The sequence below is a fragment of the Monodelphis domestica genome, chromosome 3 (assembly GCF_027887165.1).
Source record: "Monodelphis domestica isolate mMonDom1 chromosome 3, mMonDom1.pri, whole genome shotgun sequence".
In the NCBI taxonomy this organism is placed as follows: domain Eukaryota; kingdom Metazoa; phylum Chordata; class Mammalia; order Didelphimorphia; family Didelphidae; genus Monodelphis; species Monodelphis domestica.
In genome coordinates, this window is record NC_077229.1 from 514,672,612 (window position 1) to 514,691,549 (window position 18,938).

The 18,938-nt window shown below is 39.3% G+C and overlaps 1 protein-coding gene across 12 annotated transcripts in view; it reads left to right on the forward strand.

The window, feature by feature from the left end:
- Positions 1-18,938, forward strand: part of ARL15 (ADP ribosylation factor like GTPase 15) — a 485,879-nt gene that overhangs the window by 31,316 nt on the left and 435,625 nt on the right. For 2 of the 12 annotated variants that reach the window (XM_056824917.1, XM_007486297.3), the window contains exon 1: positions 8,776-10,440. The exons of 7 other annotated variants lie outside the window; for them this stretch is intronic. Coding sequence is in view for 1 of the 5 variants with exons in the window: in XM_007486299.3 (XP_007486361.2) it covers positions 8,600-8,608 (9 nt within the window). In the remaining 4 variants the exon portion in view is untranslated. Of the gene's footprint in view, positions 1-7,162; positions 8,609-8,775; positions 10,441-18,938 lie in introns of those variants that run through there. 3 more of the 12 variants (XM_016431296.2, XM_007486299.3, XM_016431298.2) reach the window with 3 other exon arrangements.

Genomic DNA, 18,938 nt, shown 5'->3' on the forward strand with positions numbered 1-18,938 from the left:
AGCCTTGATATGCCCTTCTCCCTAGTATACCAGTTTTTAAGGGTGGGTCCATAACTGCATGAGGGGATTTATATTGTAGCACCTAGGAGGGTTTTTTTGTTTTGTTTATTTTGTGGCCATTTCCTCTTTCATTACCGCTTTTGTATTATTTAGTTGTGAAACATTTCCTATATTTGCTATGGTTTTTATTTGTAGTAAAGGGGATAATAAGAAATGGATTTTCTATGCTTTCTAGTATGGAATTTGTCTTTTGTCGTCATTGTTTTATGGGAGTCTTTATCTGTACCAGCCATTTTTGTTAATTTAGGGCAGGAAATAGTATTGAAAAATCATTTTATTTGTTGGGCTTTGAAAAAAAATCATAATTAACTGACATTAATTTTTACAGAGAATAGTTTTATATGAATAGATTGATCAATAGCCCCTCTTTAAGGAGGAAAATATATCTACTCGTTGACTCTGAAGTTGGGTTTTGTTTTTAAATAAAGTTTGTTTATCACTTTGTTTTTGCATTTCCCTTCTAGTTTTTATTTTTCAGAGCCTTGCCATATATTGATGTCTTTTGTTTTAAATCACCCTCATATTACATATCCCTCAATATCCCTTCGCAGAGAACCATACTAGATAACAAAACAAAACTTTTTTCCAAGAAAAAGAGGAAGATTAAAAAAATCAGTAAAACGGATCCAATTCAACAACAACAAATCTGAAAATATATACAATATCCATGCCAATGGACTTCCCACTTCTGCAAAGTAATGGAGAGAGGTGTATTTTCACATCTCTTCTTTGGAGCCATACCTGTTCTTTGTAATTTTGCAACATTAATTAAAAAAATTTTTTTTTTCATTTTATTTGGTCAATTTCAAACATTATTCCTTGGTTACAAAAATCATATTCCCTTCCTCCCTTCCCTCCCCCTGCCCTTCCCATTGCCGATACACAATTCCACTGGGTAATACTTGTGTCCTGGATCAGAACCTATTTCCATGCTGTTGATGTTTGCACTGGGATGTTCATTTAGAGTCAACATCCCCAGCCATATCCCCTCGACCCATGTATCCAAACAGTTGTTTTTCTTCTGTGTTTCTGCTCCCACAGTTCTTCCTCTGAATGTGGATGGTGGTCTTTCTCATAGATCCCTCTGGGTTGTTTAGGATCACTGCTTTGCCACTAATGGAGAAGTCTATTACATTTAATTGCAACATTAACTTTTGATTATTTTGCAGATGTTATTTTATTTGCATTGTTATCATTGTGTATATTGTTTTCTTGGCCTTACTTCACTCTGAATCATTTTGTGTACATTTTCCACATTTCTCTGTATTCTTCATATTTTTGTCATTTCTTACAGCACAATAACATTCTGTTAAAGTCATGTACACAATTTGTCTGGCCCTATCTCTGATGGGCATTGACTTTATTTCCAGTTCTTTGATACCATTGAAAAAGCGCCGTTATAAGTATTTTGGTGTATATGGAACCTTTTGTTTTATCAGTGACTTTTTTTAGTATGTATACATGACCAGAGCATGTTGTCTTTTAATTACTTTGTCATAAAAAAAAAATTCTAATTTGTTTTCCAAACTAGTTATACAGGTTCACAGCTCCACTGAGAATGACCCTTCCAACATTGACTATTCTGTATTGTTATCTTTACTGCTTTGTTGTGTGCAGCAAACTTGGGGGTTGTTTTGATTTGCATTTCTCTTGTGATTTGAGGCAGTCTGTCACATGATTACTAATAGTTTACAATTCTTGTTTTGAGAATTGTTTATCTTTTGACTAAGCAATTGAGGAATGGCTTTTGGTTTCATATCCTGGAATATTTTAAAAATCTAGCTTTGTATTTAAATGGAATGCTGACATAGTAAAACTTGTACTACATGATTTAAATTTTTAGAAAACTGCATAAGGAAGCATGTTTGCATCCTTCATCCAAAAGCACTTTAAAAAGTCAGAAATTGAATGTATATGTCCTGGTGGTGAGGTAGTGAGCCCAAGACAGTGAATCCATACCTAGTTGGGCACTATCCAGACTCCATTGAATCAATTTTATTTCATTTTCCAAAATCCAGGTTTTTTTTCTTATTAAAGGGTATACTGATGCATTTGGTTATTACCATTTTGTATCTAGTCCAGATGAATGAATAATCATGATAGTGGCAGAAAGTAGGTGATATAAAAATTGACATTTTTTCCCTATAACTTAAAGCTAGCAAGGGCAAAAGCTCATGAAAGAATGCTTCTGTACTGGCACATTGTATCCCGTGAAACACTATGCCTATCCTAGAAAACTGCTTGCTAGATTTAAAATGAAGTTTTAATGAAAACAGTAGCAGCTGTATGTTGCTATTTCTATATCCTTTTGGGGGGCGATTTTTTTATAGGTACTATAGTAAAAATGTTCTTTGCTACTCAAAATATGGCTTAGAATCCAATGTTATATGAGTCCGAGAAAATTAAAAACTACTAAAGTAAATTTTCTAGAAAAAGAATAGCACTTTCATTGTACTTACTTATTAGACTACATCTGGAATGTTTTGTTCAGTTTTGGACACAGCATTTTAAGACTGACATGAACAAACTGGTCTCCATTTATAGGAGAGCAACAGTGATGGTGAATGATCAGGAAATAGTCTCATGAGATACGTTAAGATGGAACTAGATATGCTTAGCCTTCAGAAGAAACAGCTTAGGAGGAACATGCTTTTTTCACATTGATGGCCTTTCAAATATTTGAAGAAGCATCGGGCTTATTCTGGATTGTTCAATATGATAAAAGTAGGACTAAATAAGATTTCTTGGAAAGCAGATTTCAATGTGCCATTAAAAAGATCTCATTTATTTATTTATTTATTTTTGCCAAACAAAGCTTTCCTAAGATGGGCCAGACTTTGTACTGCTCTGTAAGGTTGTTTGTAAGCCTTTTGTTGCTGGAAGCGTTTCTGTAGAGCTGGATGACCCTTGACATCTGTGATGTTATAGGACTAGGTCCTACCTGACTGGAATGTGATTCTCTGATTCTTAAGGTCTAATTAAAGCTAAGCACATAATAGTTTAGGGGATTTGAAAACCAGTTGCATACATAGCTTTTTCATTTCTCCAGTAGAATCTTCCTAACCTAACCTTCCCTTCCCTTCCCTTCCCTTCCCTTCCCTTCCCTTCCCTTCCCTTCCCTTCCCTTCCCTTCCCTTCCCTTCCCTTCCCTTCCCTTCCCTTCCCTTCCCTTCCCTTCCCTTCCCTTCCCTTCCCTTCCCTTCCCTTCCCTTCCCTTCCCTTCCCTTCCCTTCCCTTCCCTTCCCTTCCCTTCCCTTCCCTTCCCTTCCCTTCCCTTCCCCTTCCCCTTCCCCTTCCCCTTCCCCTTCCCCTTCCCTTCCCTCTCCTCTTATGTGCATATATGCATATAAACCACAGTATGTATACGTACAAATATACATGTGTACATATACACATAGATTTGTAATTTCACATGTACCATTATTGCCCTCATTATGCTGTAATAGTACATAGTACAAGAGATCAGGACATGAGGAGTAGTTTATTACCCACCCATTTTTTCTTTTCCTCCTTCCCCAGGCTTTGCAAGAGACTTGGTATTGTGAACCATTCTACCACCAGAGAACCCGTTCTTTCCTAACTAGACAGACAGTTAGTGACATAGCAGTACCCTTTTCCCTGGAGTTAAGAGTTTGGGCATCTGGAAACTGTAATTTTCTATGCCTGCACAGAGTGAACTTTGGAGTGAATTTTGTGCTCATTCCTTTCCTCTCTAAAAACAAAGAAAAGCATTTCCAGTTGTTTAACTCATTAGTGAGAAGTCAAGTTTTATTCAGCCAGAATTTGTTGGGCACAGTTTTCCAAGAAGAGAAGCTGCTGCCTTTTAGGAAATTAATAATTTTGCCAATTAACTCAAGACAGTAGGGCAAACAGTTGCAGAAAAATACCAATGCACTAATTTAATAAATGCGATTCTGAACATAATCTTACTGATCATTTGAGTCTCATTTGGAGATTCTAAATATATTTAAAAAGGACACATAATCATCACATACTGGAAAAAGAAAGGGATGAAGTCAGGTGAAATAAATTCCAGAATTAGAATTTCCTGGGCTTTAGAATTTTAATTGATGAGACTCTAGAAAAGAAGTGTTTGAGTCCAAAAGAGGTAGGGCTGGGAGTTGAGGAACCATATGGTTTATTTTATTTTATTTTAATAACAAATCTGCACCTAAGTTTTTAGAAGTTATATGATCCATATTGTCTCTCTCTCTTCTTCCCTCTCCCCTCTCAGAGCTGACAAGAAATTCCATCTAGGTTGTACATGTTTTGTTATACAAAACAAAGCCATGTGCTTTAGAGAATTCTAAAGTTCCTGTACTTTACATGTGGTTTATTGGCAGTAGGTTCAGAGATCAGAGGACTTAGATATCTGTGGAAAGTGTTATGTTTCCATTGATGTGGGGAGGAATGGCCTGCAAGTCATTGAACCTCTGTTTGCCTCAATTTCCTCGACTGTAAAATGGGGCTAATAACAGTTGTGAGGATCAAATGAGATAATATCCTGCTTGTAACTCACTCAGCCCACTGCCTGCCACCTCGAAGACACTGTGTAAATACCAGTTATTCTTGTTGTTGTGCTCTTTGGAAGCCTCCTTTTTTGCATCCCTGCTTTCAGGGTTTGCTAGGGAATGTCCTCAAAGTAGCCTAAGTGGCAGCTATGGGGGAACAATAGGATCTGAAGTTGCTTGAACAAGAGTTCTGCTTCAGCTTCAGCAGCCACCTGTGGCCCTTGCTCTGGAGTTATCTGGGACTGGTGCCTCCAGGGTACAAGAGGTTTCTGAGTCTGGCTTTGTGCTGCTCCAAGGCAGGGCATTGTGTCATCTGCTCTCTGAAGTGCAGCTACTGTTGTAACATTTTCTGGTACCTTTTCCTGACTAAAAGACTGCAATCTATGGAAAAATACTTTATTAATAGCTTTTGTTTTTACTTTGCTTTAATTTCCAGATATTTTCCTCTTGCTCCATCTCGCCAGGAACCAGCCTTTGTTTTGTAACCCAGAAGCCGGAGGGTGGAAGGGAGCGTCACAAACCCAATGCTTTAGCTCTGTTGGCCAGTGTAGAAACCTTTTCCCACACAGCCCTGCAAAGAGAGGAGGGATGACGGTGCGTTTTCTGAACTCGACTTCTCCGAGGCCAGGCTGGGTCATTTTTCTTGTTTGGGCTTTCATTGATGTATGTACATGGTGTCTTCCTGGACCTGCTTATTTCACCTTGGATCAGTCAGCTTCTGGGACACTGTCCGTTCTTCTCTGGATGCTCGCTGTTTACCCATTAGGAGGTTGTACCATGAAGTCCGATTGTGTTCACTTGTGGCAATGGGCCATCCAGCTGCCCTTTGTTTTCAGTTCTTGGCCACCACAGACAATGTTGATTAGCTTTGTTTTTGAAGAATCTTTCAGCAACAATTTGAGTGGCCGCCATGTCTCAGATAACGGGACAGAAGTGAAACGGGCCCACATTCTATCAGGGGACTTATGTGGTGGATGAAGGTATTCCAGGAAGCCTCTGGGGAGTCTTTAGCAGTTGCCCAGATTGAGAAAGGCTTCATTTTAGGAGAAGTAAGAAAAGAGGTTCAGAGAAGTAGAGGAGAGGAAGAAGCCCACTTCATCAGTCAAGAATTCTACCTTTGGGCTTTTCCCTTTTTGAAAGGGACGTTTTACTGTGCAAAGGGCACACTTTTGCAGAATCATTTGTGTTACCACAAAATTCTAAAGCCCATCCTGTGTAAAAGGAAAGGAATCATCCTGTTTCAAGAGGCTTAGCTTTTGGAAACTTCCATCTACAGTGCTGAGCATTAAAGAAGCCTTTTGAGGAACTGAGGTGGGAGGGAACAAGCATCTTCTGTGTGCTAAGAAGCACGTTTACAATGATTATCTCATTTGGTCCTTTCTAAAACCCTGTCAGATATGGATGCCATCATGAATCCCCCTTTTACAGATGAGGAAATAACTGGCAGATAGCAGTTAAATGACTTGCTCTGGGTCACATAGCTTTAAAGTGGCTTGAGGGCTGATTTGATTTTGGCTTTTTCTGACTAGGTTTAGCACTTTGTCCACTGAGACATCAGCTGCCTCTACAGATAGTCCTAGGCTATGTGCAGTGTAGGTGCAAAAAGGAAGGAAAGGATGAGTATCGAGACTTAATGTATTCATTTCTGTCCACTGATATTTAATCCTAGTTTGGAGCATCCACATGGTCATTTGGTATTTTATTTGTATTTGATTTGTTTGAAACATCTCCGAGTGTTATTTGGGGAAGGTATCTGAGAATATGCAAGACAAAAAGCTTGAGTTTCTAAAAATAAAGAAACATGCTTGGAGATTAGAGTCCTCAATTGGGTATTTGGTGAATTATTTTTTTAGATTAAAATAATTACTACCATTTTATTAACATGAAAAATCAATTGAAAACATAAAAAGATAATGTACCATATGTATTGATGTCTTGTAAAATCACCATAATTAAAATGATGTATTGGGTTGGCTTCTTTTTGGTGCAGAATTTCTCAAAATATATCTCTGAAACTTATTCATAATGCTTTTTTTTCCATTTCATTCAAGCATAGTGCTTACATTTTTCATTTTATTAAACTTCTCTTTCTACCACCCCCTCATTGAACATCTTTATAAACCAAAACCCAAATAAAAGGCCTTTACACATTCATGCATAGACTTTCAGAACAAATTGCCAGACTGACCGTGTTTTAAGTTCATCATGTCTCTGGCAGCAGGTGAGTGATGAGTGATGGGTTTTATCTTCTCATTCTTTTTAATTTAGAGTTTATTATTGTATTGATCAGTTTAAAGTCTTTTAATGTTGATTTCCTCTATAATGTTATCATCATAGAGATTATTTTATATTTGCCGATTTTACTCTGCTTCAGTTTATAAAGATCTTCCAAGTTTCCTTTGAAATTGTCCATTCTCTAATTTTTTTTTTTAAACATTACTTTCTGTCTTGGAATCAATATTGGTTCCAAGGCAGAAGAATGGTATGGGCCAGGCAATGGGAGCCAAGTGACTTGCCCAGGGTCACACAACTGGGAAGTGTCTGAGGCCAGATTTGAACCTAGGACCTCCCCTTTCTGGGCCTAGCTCTCCACTGAGCCCCCTCTATAATTTCTTGTGATAAAATATGGTACAGTAATGTTGCATTACATTCATCTCCCATCATTTATTTAGCCATTCTCCAATAGGAGAATTTTCTTTTAGTTACCAAATTTTGGCAACCACAAAAAGAAGTGACTTTATATTTCTGCACACATAGTTCCTTTTCCTCTTTCTTTGTTTTCTTTTGGTTTCTAGACTTAGGAGTGTAGTTGAGTGAAAGGATCTTGACAATTTAGTCATTTTTTGTGCAGTTCCAAATCACTTTCTGAAATAGCTAGAAGAATTCTATGGCTCCACTCACAATGCACTAAATCAGAGGTGTTTAATAATTGGCCCAGCGCACTCCTTTGTGCAGCCTGAACCAAATTACAATGTAATTGGGGAGTTTCTAACAAAATACAAAGAAATAAAAATAAAACAAACCCCAGATAATATCGATGTGTTATTTTCCAAGTCAATCGGAGGCCCACAGGGACCCTTATTTAAAGTTTAGCGGTCTCTGTTTTTGAGTTTGATACCTCTTTAGTAGCTGCTTTCTTATGGCCCTTTCAACGTGCCATTTTCCCCTTTTGTCATCCCTGCCATTCTGGTGGGTGTGGAGAATGCTTGAGCCCATCAGCCTATGCCCACAGCTTAGTTATCAGAAAGCTCTCTCCAGCCGCCGTAGATACTGCCAAAAAGATCTTTTGATTCTAAAACATCGTGTTGTCCTTCCTGCTTAGCAGCATTATGTCAGGGGTGCCTTGGCAGGAAGAGCAACGTACACGCATAGAAGCACTTAGTGAATGCAGTGCTCGGGATTCCAGTTTTTATGATGCTGTGGATACAGTAATGGAATCCAACTCTGCCACTAGCTGTTGGGCCTGGGAAGATGAATGAATCATTAGCCGTTATAATTTTTTTAGTCCGTAAAGTAAATGGTCAGACTTTTCTAACTCTAAGAGGTATGTTTCTACAATAATTACCAGAACATGAGTTTTGTAAAGCTAAAAATCATCTGTCTATACATTTTCTGCTTTACTTGGATCATGGAAAGGAGTTCCTGCTGCCTATTTTAAAAATGTATGTATATTCTAGTGTTCTTCTTACATAATAAAGGGCTTAGAATGTAGCCGGTTTTCCCATTCCTATTCTATTCAACTTTAGTAGGCAGTGTGTGATTACTGGTAGGAGCCTGTTATACCATTTCATAGATACAGTAAAGCTGGAATGCCTTTTAGGGGAGAACACTGTAAAACTGTTCTTTATAATAAGTTGGAGTACCGTAGGTTAGAATTCTGTTTCCAGATGTTTGTGTACATGAGTAGTAGCTATGTAATACTCCATTCAGAATGGGTTCTTATTGACTTCAGAGGAAATCATTGATTGCTTGAATGAATGAACGTTTTCATCAGTTTATTTTATCTTGCTACATAGTATATTTCTGTTATGGCTAAGGTAATTACATTTCCATTTTTTGGATATCACGATCAAGTTAAAGCTTTGTTATTTTATAATTATTATATTATTATAATAATATATTGATATATTATTATATATCATTAATTATATATTATTAATATATAAAATATAATAAAATATTATTATTATTATTATAATATTTTATAATTGGGGGATTTTTGGATATTACATTTCAGGAGATTTGGTTGTAAGAAAAAGCAGATAATGGATGGAGAGGAGTCTCAGAGGCAATTGGAAGGGATAAAATCAAAGACAGAGTTGCAGGGGTTACTCTTGACAAGGAAAAAGAATGTTTCTTTTCCAGAGAGAGCCAAGAATCAGTAAAGACAGAAAACTTTTGAGAGAGAGAGGATGAATATTGAGAAGACTCAGGAAGATGATTCATGCCTTAGTAAAATAGGAGTAAGAGGGAGAGGTGTGTGAGGAAGTCTGTAAAGCACTGCTGAGGGCCCAGATGAAGTCTGGTGGAATGTAGATTGATAGTGGAAGCAGCTGTCATAAATAAATGTGCCCCCCCCCCCCCACCAGATGGACTGGGCGCTAGAGCAGCGTCCTAAAGGCAGAAGGATCAGGACTTTCCAGGATAGTAGAAAGTGCACTTTGGAATCGTTGCCCGTGAAGAAGAAGATGAGTAATGACGTTGCTGAAGCCAAGAGGTAGACTACTGAGAACGACAGGGTCCAGATGAGGGGGAAGAGCACGTTCAGTGGTACGAGTGGGAGGAGTAGAAGGGATCAGAGAGAATGGAAGAATTAATGGTGGAGGGGCAGACGGGGCTCAGTAAATGGAGAGCCAACCCTCAAGAAGGGAGATCCCGACACGTCCCCGCTGGGGGACCCTGGGCAAGTCACTAATCCCCATTGCTTAGCCCTTGCCACTCTTCTGCCTTAGAACTAATATACAGTATTGACTCTAAGATGGAAGGTAAAGGTTTTTTTAAGAGTTTGTGGTGGGGCATTTCAGAGGAATGATGGGGTCCAAGGGGGGGTCACATTGGTGGGTGACGGTCTGGTGGGGGTTAAAGCTCCTGGAGTTGAGGTCATGCCAGTATGAACGCTGCCGTGTTGGAAGGATGGTGAAGGCAGAGACAGTGAGAGCAAGGAGTGAGGTAGAGGGGAGTGTTTGGGGCCAGGTGCGACCCTCGGGCTGTGCCCTGTGCATCATTGACTTGAGCTGTGGTCCCAGCAAGGGTGAGGACCGAATGGCGTAGAAGGAGCAGCCGGCATTCTGTTATCTGGGGAGTGAGTAATGTCACCAAGGGGACGAGGCTTCGTCAGGCGATAGAATTTAGTCAGAAGGCCAGGAAGTGGCAGGCGTGCGTGTTTGACCGATGTGGAAGAGAAAACTGTCGCTCTGTTGAAATTGCTTAACAACTAGGAAAAACATCTAGGAGGCTCCAGAAGTGTTTCAGGGCGTCCGTTAAACATTTGAGTGGGTGGATTGGCTGACTCGCAGCGTGGCGAGTCAGTGCGGGCATCATTAAAACGATTGCCAGTGAACAAGTACTCACACAAAATACGTGTGGAAGGCCTGGGGCACGAGGGCAAGGGCAGAATTTGGGTTAATGTGGGGAGAGAGTTTGACCTGTGCTTGTGGAGGGGAGAAATGGAAAGCAGAGACCCTTTGGAAAAACCTGGAGCTTTGGAAGAAGTGATTTCTGCCAAGTGGCATTCTGGCTTAGTCTGGAGATTGGGATGGGAGAAGGGGCAGATTTAGCATCCCTTTAACTCTTCCTACCCTTCACATAATCCTGAGAACCAGCTAACTGAGATTTACCTTTCGCTGAGAAAGCCTGGTGTGATTTCAAGGTACTGTTCTTTCTCCAGTATCCCCCACCCGATCTGCTGATGACTGAAATGTCTTTAACTGTAGACGAAGCCTTTTATTCCCTAAGAAGAAAGTAAAGACCCCAAATCCAAGCAGACGTTTCGTTTTAGTTAAAGGGTAAGCAGTCAACAGAGAGCAGATCACATTAGAGGCTTCCCTATTTTGCTAGAAGGAAGGAAGAGAATTAGGGGGTTTAAAGTTGGGGATGGAGGGCCATAGGAAGTGACCATTAGGGAAGTTATCCAAAACCCTGTTTATATGTGACATATGCCCATAGAAAGGGGAGACTTCTCTATATTTTATACATATGTGCTTACATGTATATACATACACATATAAACACACAAAAGCTTAACAGGTACCAAATTAAAAAACAACAACCTATTTTCATGATCTTCAGATCAAGAGTGTAAAGTATTATGTGTTTAAAAAACCCTAACGTCCCCCAAGATAGAAGTCATAAAAAGTAAAATCCTTCAAGTATTGAGGCAGAAAAATTTAAGTAAATCAGTGTATTTTCAGAAACAAATGATATATTTGTGTTAAGTTATGAATCATATTTACATATACATATATTTATATGTGTGTATATATGTATGCATTATCTATGTCTGTTAGGGTCCGGGTGCAAAGGAACACGCAGACAATGCAAAGGCAGCAGGGAGACGTTAATGACTAGCGCGCCCACTAGGATGGTTCCCCAAAGAACTGCGCCCCGGTAGCATCAGGAGAGCACATATATAGAGCAGCTGAAAAGAACAGGCCTTGCTCTTGTGGCCTTGCTTGCTCCAACAGTGGTGGCCTTGGGGAGGACGTCTTAGTTTTTCCCGGTTATCTGTCTCCACGGTGGCCTTGCAGTTTTCCCAGGAGCTGTTCATTTGGACACAGTGCAACCCCCACTTGTTCATTTCCACATGTTTATATATTTTTATCATCTACCGAATACTGTACGATCTGATTTCTTTTGAAAGAGACTTCCCTTACCTCATCTGTTGCGCCGCTCTCATCTTGTTCCAATAGATTTTTTTGGGTACAAAGCTCAGGGATTTATGCAGCTCTTTTGTTCACAGTAGAAATGCAGAGTTGAAACAGCTCTGAATTGGGCAATGGTGACTTGGTTGTGCATTTGAGCTTGGACACCTCTTAGTGGTATGATCTTGGGCAAAGCATTTCATCTCACTGATTTTGTCTCTGTAAAATGGGGACGGTAATATTTATACGATCCACCTCACGGGATTGTCATAAGGAAAGAGATTTGTCACTTTTTAAGCACTGATTAAATGCAAAATCTTTATACTGTGAGTTTATTTTTTATTTTTTTCCCTTTTTTATTTTATTTGGTCATTTTCAAACATTATTTGTTGGAAACAAAGATCATTTCCTCCCCTCCCCTCCCCCCACCTAGCCCACCCATGATTCCATTGGGTACCACGTGTCCTTGATTCGAACCCATTTCCTTGATGTTGGTATTTGCATTAGAGCGTTCATTTAGAGTCTCTCCTCTGACCCGTCCCCTCAACCCCTGTGGTCAAGCAGTTGCTTTTTATCTGTGTTTTTACTCCCACAGTTTGTCCTCTGCTTGTGGATGGTGTTTTTTCTCCTAGATCCCTGCAGATTGTTCAGGATCACTGCATTGCCACTAATGAAGAAGTCCATTACGTTCGATTATACCACAGTGTGTCAGTCTCTGTGTACAATGTTCTCCTGGTTCTGCTCCTCTCGCTCTGCATCACTTCCTGGAGCTTGTTCCAGCCCCCATGGAATCCCTCCAGTTTATTATTCCTTTGAGCACAATAGTACTCCATCACCAACATATACCACAATTTGCTCAGCCATTCCCCAATTGATGGGCATCCCCTCGTTTTCCAATTTTTGGCCACCACAAAAAGTGCAGCTATGAATATTCTTGTACAAGCCTTTTTCCTTATTATCTCTTTGGGGTACAAACCCAGCAGTGCTATGGCTGGATCAAAGGGCAGACAGTCTTTTAGCGCCCTTTGGGCATAGTTCCAAATTGCCCTCCAGAAAGGTTGGATCAGTTCACAACTCCACCAGCAATGCATTAATGTCCCAATTTTGCCATATTCCCTCCAGCATTCAATACTTTGCTTTGCTGTCATGTTGGCCAATCTGCTAGGTGTGAGGTGATACCTCAGAGTTGTTTTGATTTGCATCTCTCTGATTATAAGAGATTTAGAACACTTCTTCATGTGCTTGTTAATAGTTTTGATTTCTTTAACTGAAAATTGCCTATTTATATCCCTTGCCCATTTTTCAATTGGAGAATGGCTTCATTTTTTGTATAATTGATTTAGCTCTTTATAGATTTGAGTAATTAGACCTTTGTGTGAGGTTTTTATGAAGATTATTTCCCAATTTGTTGCTTCCCTTCTGATTTTAGTTACATTGGTTTTGTTTGTACAAAACCTTTTTAATTTGATGTAGTCAAAATTATTTATTTTACATTTTGTGACTCTTTCTAAGTCTTGCTTGGTTTTAAAGTCTTTCCCTTCCCAAAGGCCTGACATGTATACTATTCTGTGTTTGCCTAATTTACGTATAGTTTCCTTCTTTATGTTCAAGTCATTCACCCATTCTGAATTTATCTTGGTGTAGGGTATGAGGTGTTGATCCAAACCTAATCTTTCCCACACTGTCTCCCAATTTTCCCAGCAGTTTTTATCAAATAGTGGGTTTTTGTCCCAAAAGCTGGGGTCTTTTTGGAAGTTCAATGGGTATGGCACTAAATAGATAGATAAATTTGGGTAGGATGGTCATTTTTATTATGTTAGCTCGTCCAACCCATGAGCAATCAAAGTTTTTCCAATTGTTTAGATCTAGTTTTAGTTGTGTGGAGAATGTTTTGTATAGTTGTATTCATATAGTTCCTGTGTTTGTCCCAGCAGATAGATTCCTAAGTATTTTATATTGTCTAGGGTAATTTTAAATGGAATTTCTCTTTCTAATTCTTGCTGCTGAGATGGATTGGAGATATATAGAAATGCTGATGCCTTATGCGGGTTTATTTTGTAACCTGCAACTTTGCTAAAGTTGTTGATTATTTCGACTAGTTTTTTGGTTGATTCTCTAGGATTCCTTAATTAAACCATCATATCATCCGCAAAGAGTGATAGCTTGGTCTCCTCATTGCCAGTTTTAATACCTTCAATTTCTTTTTCTTCTCTAATTGCTACTGCTAGTGTTTCTAGTACAATGTTAAATAATAGAGGTGATAATGGACATCCTTGTTTCACTCCTGATCTTATGGGGAAGGCTTCTAGTTTGTCCCCATTGCAGATGATGTTGGCTGATGGTTTTAGATATATACTGTTTATTATTTTTAGGAAAGGCCCTTCTATTCCTATACTTTCTGGTGTTTTCAATAGGAATGGGTGTTGTATTTTATCAAAGACTTTTACTGTATCTATTGAGATAATCATGTGATTTTTGTCAGTTTGCTTGTTAATATGGTCAATTATGTGGATGATTTTCCTAATATTGAACCATCCTTGCATTCCTGGTATGAATCCTGCCTGGTCATAGTGGATAACCCTTGTGATGACTTGCTGGAGTCTTTCTGCTAGTATCCTATTTAAGATTTTTGCATCTATATTCATTAGGGAGATTGGTCTATAATTTTCTTTCTCTGTTTTTTGACCTGCCTGGCTTTGGGATCAGTACCATGTTTGTGTCGTAAAATGAATTTGGTAGAACCCCTTCTTGGCTTATTCTGTCAAATAGTTTGTTTAATATTGGGATTAGTTGTTCTTTGAACATTTGATAGAATTCATTTGTGAATCCATCGGGACCTGGGGATTTTTTCTTTGGGAGTTCTTTGATGGCATCTTCAATTTCTTTTTCTGATATGGGGTTGTTTAGGTAATTTATTTCTTCCTTTTTTAGTCTAGGCAATTTATATTTTTGTAAGTATTTATCCATATCACCTAGATTGCCATATTTGTTGCCATATAATTGGGCATAGTGATTTTTAATGATTGCTTTAATTTCCTCTTCATTAGAGGTGAGGTCTCCTTTTTCATCTTGGATAGTCAATTTGTTTTTTTTCTTTCCTTTTTTTAATTAGATTGATTAGTACTTTGTCTATTTTGTTTGTTTTTTCAAAGTAACAGCCTCTAGTCTGATTTATTAAATCAATAGTTCTTTGACTTTCAATTTTATTAATTTCTCCTTTGAGTTTTAGGATCTCTAATTTAGTCTTCATCTGAGGATTTTTAATTTGTTTGCTTTCTAATTTTTTAATTTGCATGCCCAATTCATTGACCTCTGCCCTTCTTAATTTTTTAATATATGAACTCAAGGATATGAATTTTCCCCTGAGTACTGCTTTGGCTGCATCCCATAGGTTTTGAAAGGATGTCTCATCATTGTCATTTTCTTCAATGAGGTTATTAATTGTTTCTACAATTTGTTCTTTAACTAACTTGTTTTGGAGAATCGTATTGTTTAATTTCCAATTAATTTTCGATTTACCTCTCCATGTTCCCTTACTAATTATTATTTTCATTGCATTGTGATCTGAGATAGTTGCATTTATTATTTCTGCTCTTTTGCACTTGTTTGCAATGTTTTTATGCCCTAATACATGGTCAATTTTTGTGAATGTACCATGTGCTGTAGAAAAGAAGGTATATTCCTTTTTGTCCCTATTTATTTTTCTCCCTATGTCTACTAACTCTAATTTTTCTAAGATTTCATTCACTTCTCTTACCTCTTTCTTATTTATTTTTTTGGTTGATTTATCTAGTTTGGATAGAGGAAGGTTCAGGTCTCCCACTAGTATAATTTTTCTATCTATTTCATCCTTGAGCTCCTCTAGTTTCTCTTTTAGAAATTTGGATGCTATGCCATTTGTTGCATACATGTTGAGTACAGATATTTCCTCATTGTCTATACTGCCTTTTAGTAGTAGTAGTAGTAGTAGTAGTAGTCTCTTGGTAACTGAGGATGACGATTGTCTTTGTGCGTTTTTGTGCTCAAAGTTACTTATGCATGAAGATTTAAGTGGAAAAGTCGATGCACAGAGACAGTCCCACTCTCTCGGCATTGGAAGCCTAGGTCCAGTGGCACGAAAAGTCGTTACATCTGGAGACTTCCTCAGCTGCATTGGATGGCCATGTTGTCTTTTGTGCTCCAACACGTCCTAAGCACTCCACAGTGCCTTGCTGCGTCGCCTTCTCAGCCATTGAACCTTCTTGTTGGTTTCTTCTGCCTGTTACGCCAGTCTTCACATGCTGGGTGAGCAAAGCCCTAGTTCACCAGGGGTCGACGACGACGACCCGATGGCTAACCTCACAAGGTTTAGCCGGCCTGTCGAAGCCATTGCCCGGGGTGTGGCCGCTGCCTTTTATCAGAATGTAATTAACTTCCCTATCTCTTTTAACTGGATTTATTTTTACTTTGGCTTTGTTGGATATCATGATTGAGACTCCTGTCTTCTTTTTATCAGTTGATGCCCTGTAGATTTGGCTCCATCCTCTTACTTTCATCCTACGTGTATCTACCTTCCTCATGTGTGTTTCTTGTAGACAGCATATGGTAGAGTTTTGGATTCTAATTCACTCTGCTATTCACTTGCATTTTATGGGTGTGTTCATTCCATTCACATTCAGAGTTATGATTACTAGCTGTGTATTTCCCAGCATTTTGATTTCTACTCCTGTTCCTGCCTTTTCTTCTTTCACTATTTCCTTCTACACCAATGTTTGTTTTTAATCAGTCCCCCTAGTTCCCACCTTTATTTTACTTCCCTTTCTACCCACCTCCCTTCTTATTCCCCCTCTTATTTTCCCTGTAGTCTTTCTGAAATTAGGCCCCTGCCCCCTCTCTCCCTTGTACTGCTTCCCTCCCCACCAGTCTTTTTTTTAACCTTCTACTCTCCTATAGGGTACAAATCAATTCTGTGCCCCAGTGGATTGGATTGTTCTTCCCTCTTTGGGTCAATTTCAAAGCACGTAAGCATTGAGTATTTCCTATCTCCAACCTCTTTACCCTTCCAGTGTATTGAGATGTTCTCTCCCCTCCAACCATGAGGTTTTTTGTGATATATAAATTTACCCCCATTTGATTCTTTTCCCATTTCTTTTAATAGTAACCTATTTTTAAGCTCTAGTTTTATATATATATATATATATATATATATATGCATACACATGTGTATGTATTTATGCATGCATATATCTGTATTCCTATTTATGTCTTGTCCTTTCATCCTATATAGTTTGTCACTGTTCCCTCTAAGTGTAATTCTTTTTGCTGCCCGGGTAATAACAACAGTTTTAAGAGTTACCAATGACCTCTTTTCTTATAGGGATACATGTCATTTTAACTTATTGAGTCTCTTAAAAATTTTTTTTTGGTTCTGTTTTGTTTTTCTTTTTTCCATCTTTTTAAATTACCTTTTGATGATTCTCTTGAATTCTGTGCTTGGACATCAAATTTTCTGTTCAGGTCTGGTCTTTATGAATGCTTGGAATTCTTCTATTTTGTTGAATGACCATACTTTCCCCTGTAAGAATATAGTCAGTTTTGATGGGTATTTGATTCTTGGTTGTAGACCTAGCCTTTCGATGTTTCAGTGTGGATGCCGCCAGGTCCTGCGTTATCCTCACTGTGGTTCCGTGGTATCTGAATGACTTCTTCTTGGCAGCTTGTAATATCTTTTCTTTGGTCTGATAGTTTTTGAATTTGGCTATAACATTTCTGGCTGTTGTCAGTTGGGGATTAAGTACAGGATGTGATCTTGTATTCTTTCAATCTCCACTATTCCCTCTTGTTCTAGGATATTGGGGAAGTTTTCTTTAATAATTTCCTGTAGCATGATGTCCAGACTTTTTCTTTTGTCATGGTCTTCTGGTAGGCCAATGATTCTTAAATTGTCTCTCCTTGAACGATTTTCTAAATCGTCTGTTTTGTGAATGAGATGCTTCATATTTTCCTTAATTTTTTCATTCTTTTGGTTTTGTTTTATAGTGTCCTTCTGCCTTGTAAGGTCACTTAATTCTAGTTGTTGTATTCTGGTTCTTAAAGACTGGATTTCATCCCTGGCTTTTTGGTCATCCTTTTCCTTCTGGTCTGTTTTTCTTTGCAGGTCATCTTTCATTCTCTTTACCTCGTCTTTCATCTCCTTTTTCTCATCTTTCATCTTCTTTGCCTCATTTCCCAGCTGGTTGATTTTGACTTTCAAGATCCAATTTTCTGTTTCCAGATGATTTATCTTAGTTTTTACGTTCTTTTCCCAATTGTCTTCAGCCTCTCTTAATTGTGTTTTCAATTGCATTTTGAGTTCTTCCAAAGCCTGTATCCAATTTGCTGGGATTTCTGATTTTTCCTTTGCTGATCCCTCTCCCTCTGTTTTGTTCGCTCTTTGCTCGTTACCTGTACAGAAGCTGTCTATTGTAATTTCTTTCTTCTTTTTCTGTTGTTTGCTCGTGTTTACCCCTTCTTTGCTCCCCATATTTGTCTGTGCTCTTGCTCCTCTCTCTCTTTTTTTGGGAGGGGGCTGTCAGTCTCCCCTCTTGGAGCTTTGTCAGATGTCTTGGTACAGTCTCTGGGGGAGGAATGTTGGCTTTCCTGTCCTCTGGAGGCTTTTGATTGGATTAAGTTCAACTGGTTTTGGCTGTATGTGCTCTGTGGCCAAAGACTCCTGGAAGGCTGGAGCCGCCCAGGCTCTCTCCGGTTCTCTCCAGAGAACCTCCACTTTGAGCTCCACCCTAGCCTGGCACAACACTGTCTGCAAGGTACACCAGTGCCTTTGCCAGTCCAGAGGTTCCTGTCCTTGTGGGAGGCCCTGTACTCTGGGTGGGTGGGTGGGGGGGTCCTGGCCTCCCTGAGCTCTGAGAACTCCTGATGGGATTAGGTTCAACTGGGTTTATCTGGATGTGCTCCGAGGCAAAAACCTCCAGAGAGACTGAAGCCAGATGGAAGGACCCAGCCAGGGGGCTTCAGGCTCTTCGGTCCCCCTCTGGCTGCTTCCCTGCCACCTGTGTTGGACGCTCTGAGCCTGGTCCAGGTTCCTCTCAAGGTACACCCTCCAGAGTAGCACCTTTGCCCGCCCAGAGGTTCTCACTGCTGCTGGGGGCTCAGTGCTGTGGGTTAGGGTGGAGGGGTCCTGGGACCTTCCTTCTGCCTTCCCCTTAGACACGAGTGTTCTCGGATTCCGGTTTTTGGGGGGTGTACCTTTTGATTTGAGTCCAGAAGGAGTGTTCCCCGCCTCTGTCCTGTTGTTAAGTTTGAATTTCAGTCCCCTAGGAGCATTCAGTTTGTGATCAGTTAGGAAGGGTTTTCAGAGGTCTGAACTTTTGTTGCTTCTAAGCCGCCATCTTGACTCTGTCCCCCCATACTGTGAGTTTATTGATGAAAGTCCTGGTCAGGCTCTTACAGCTAGAATGTGTCAGAGTAGCAGTTGTATCCAGGATAGTCTTATTCTGAAGTGAGCTTTGATCAACATGTCTCTCTATTG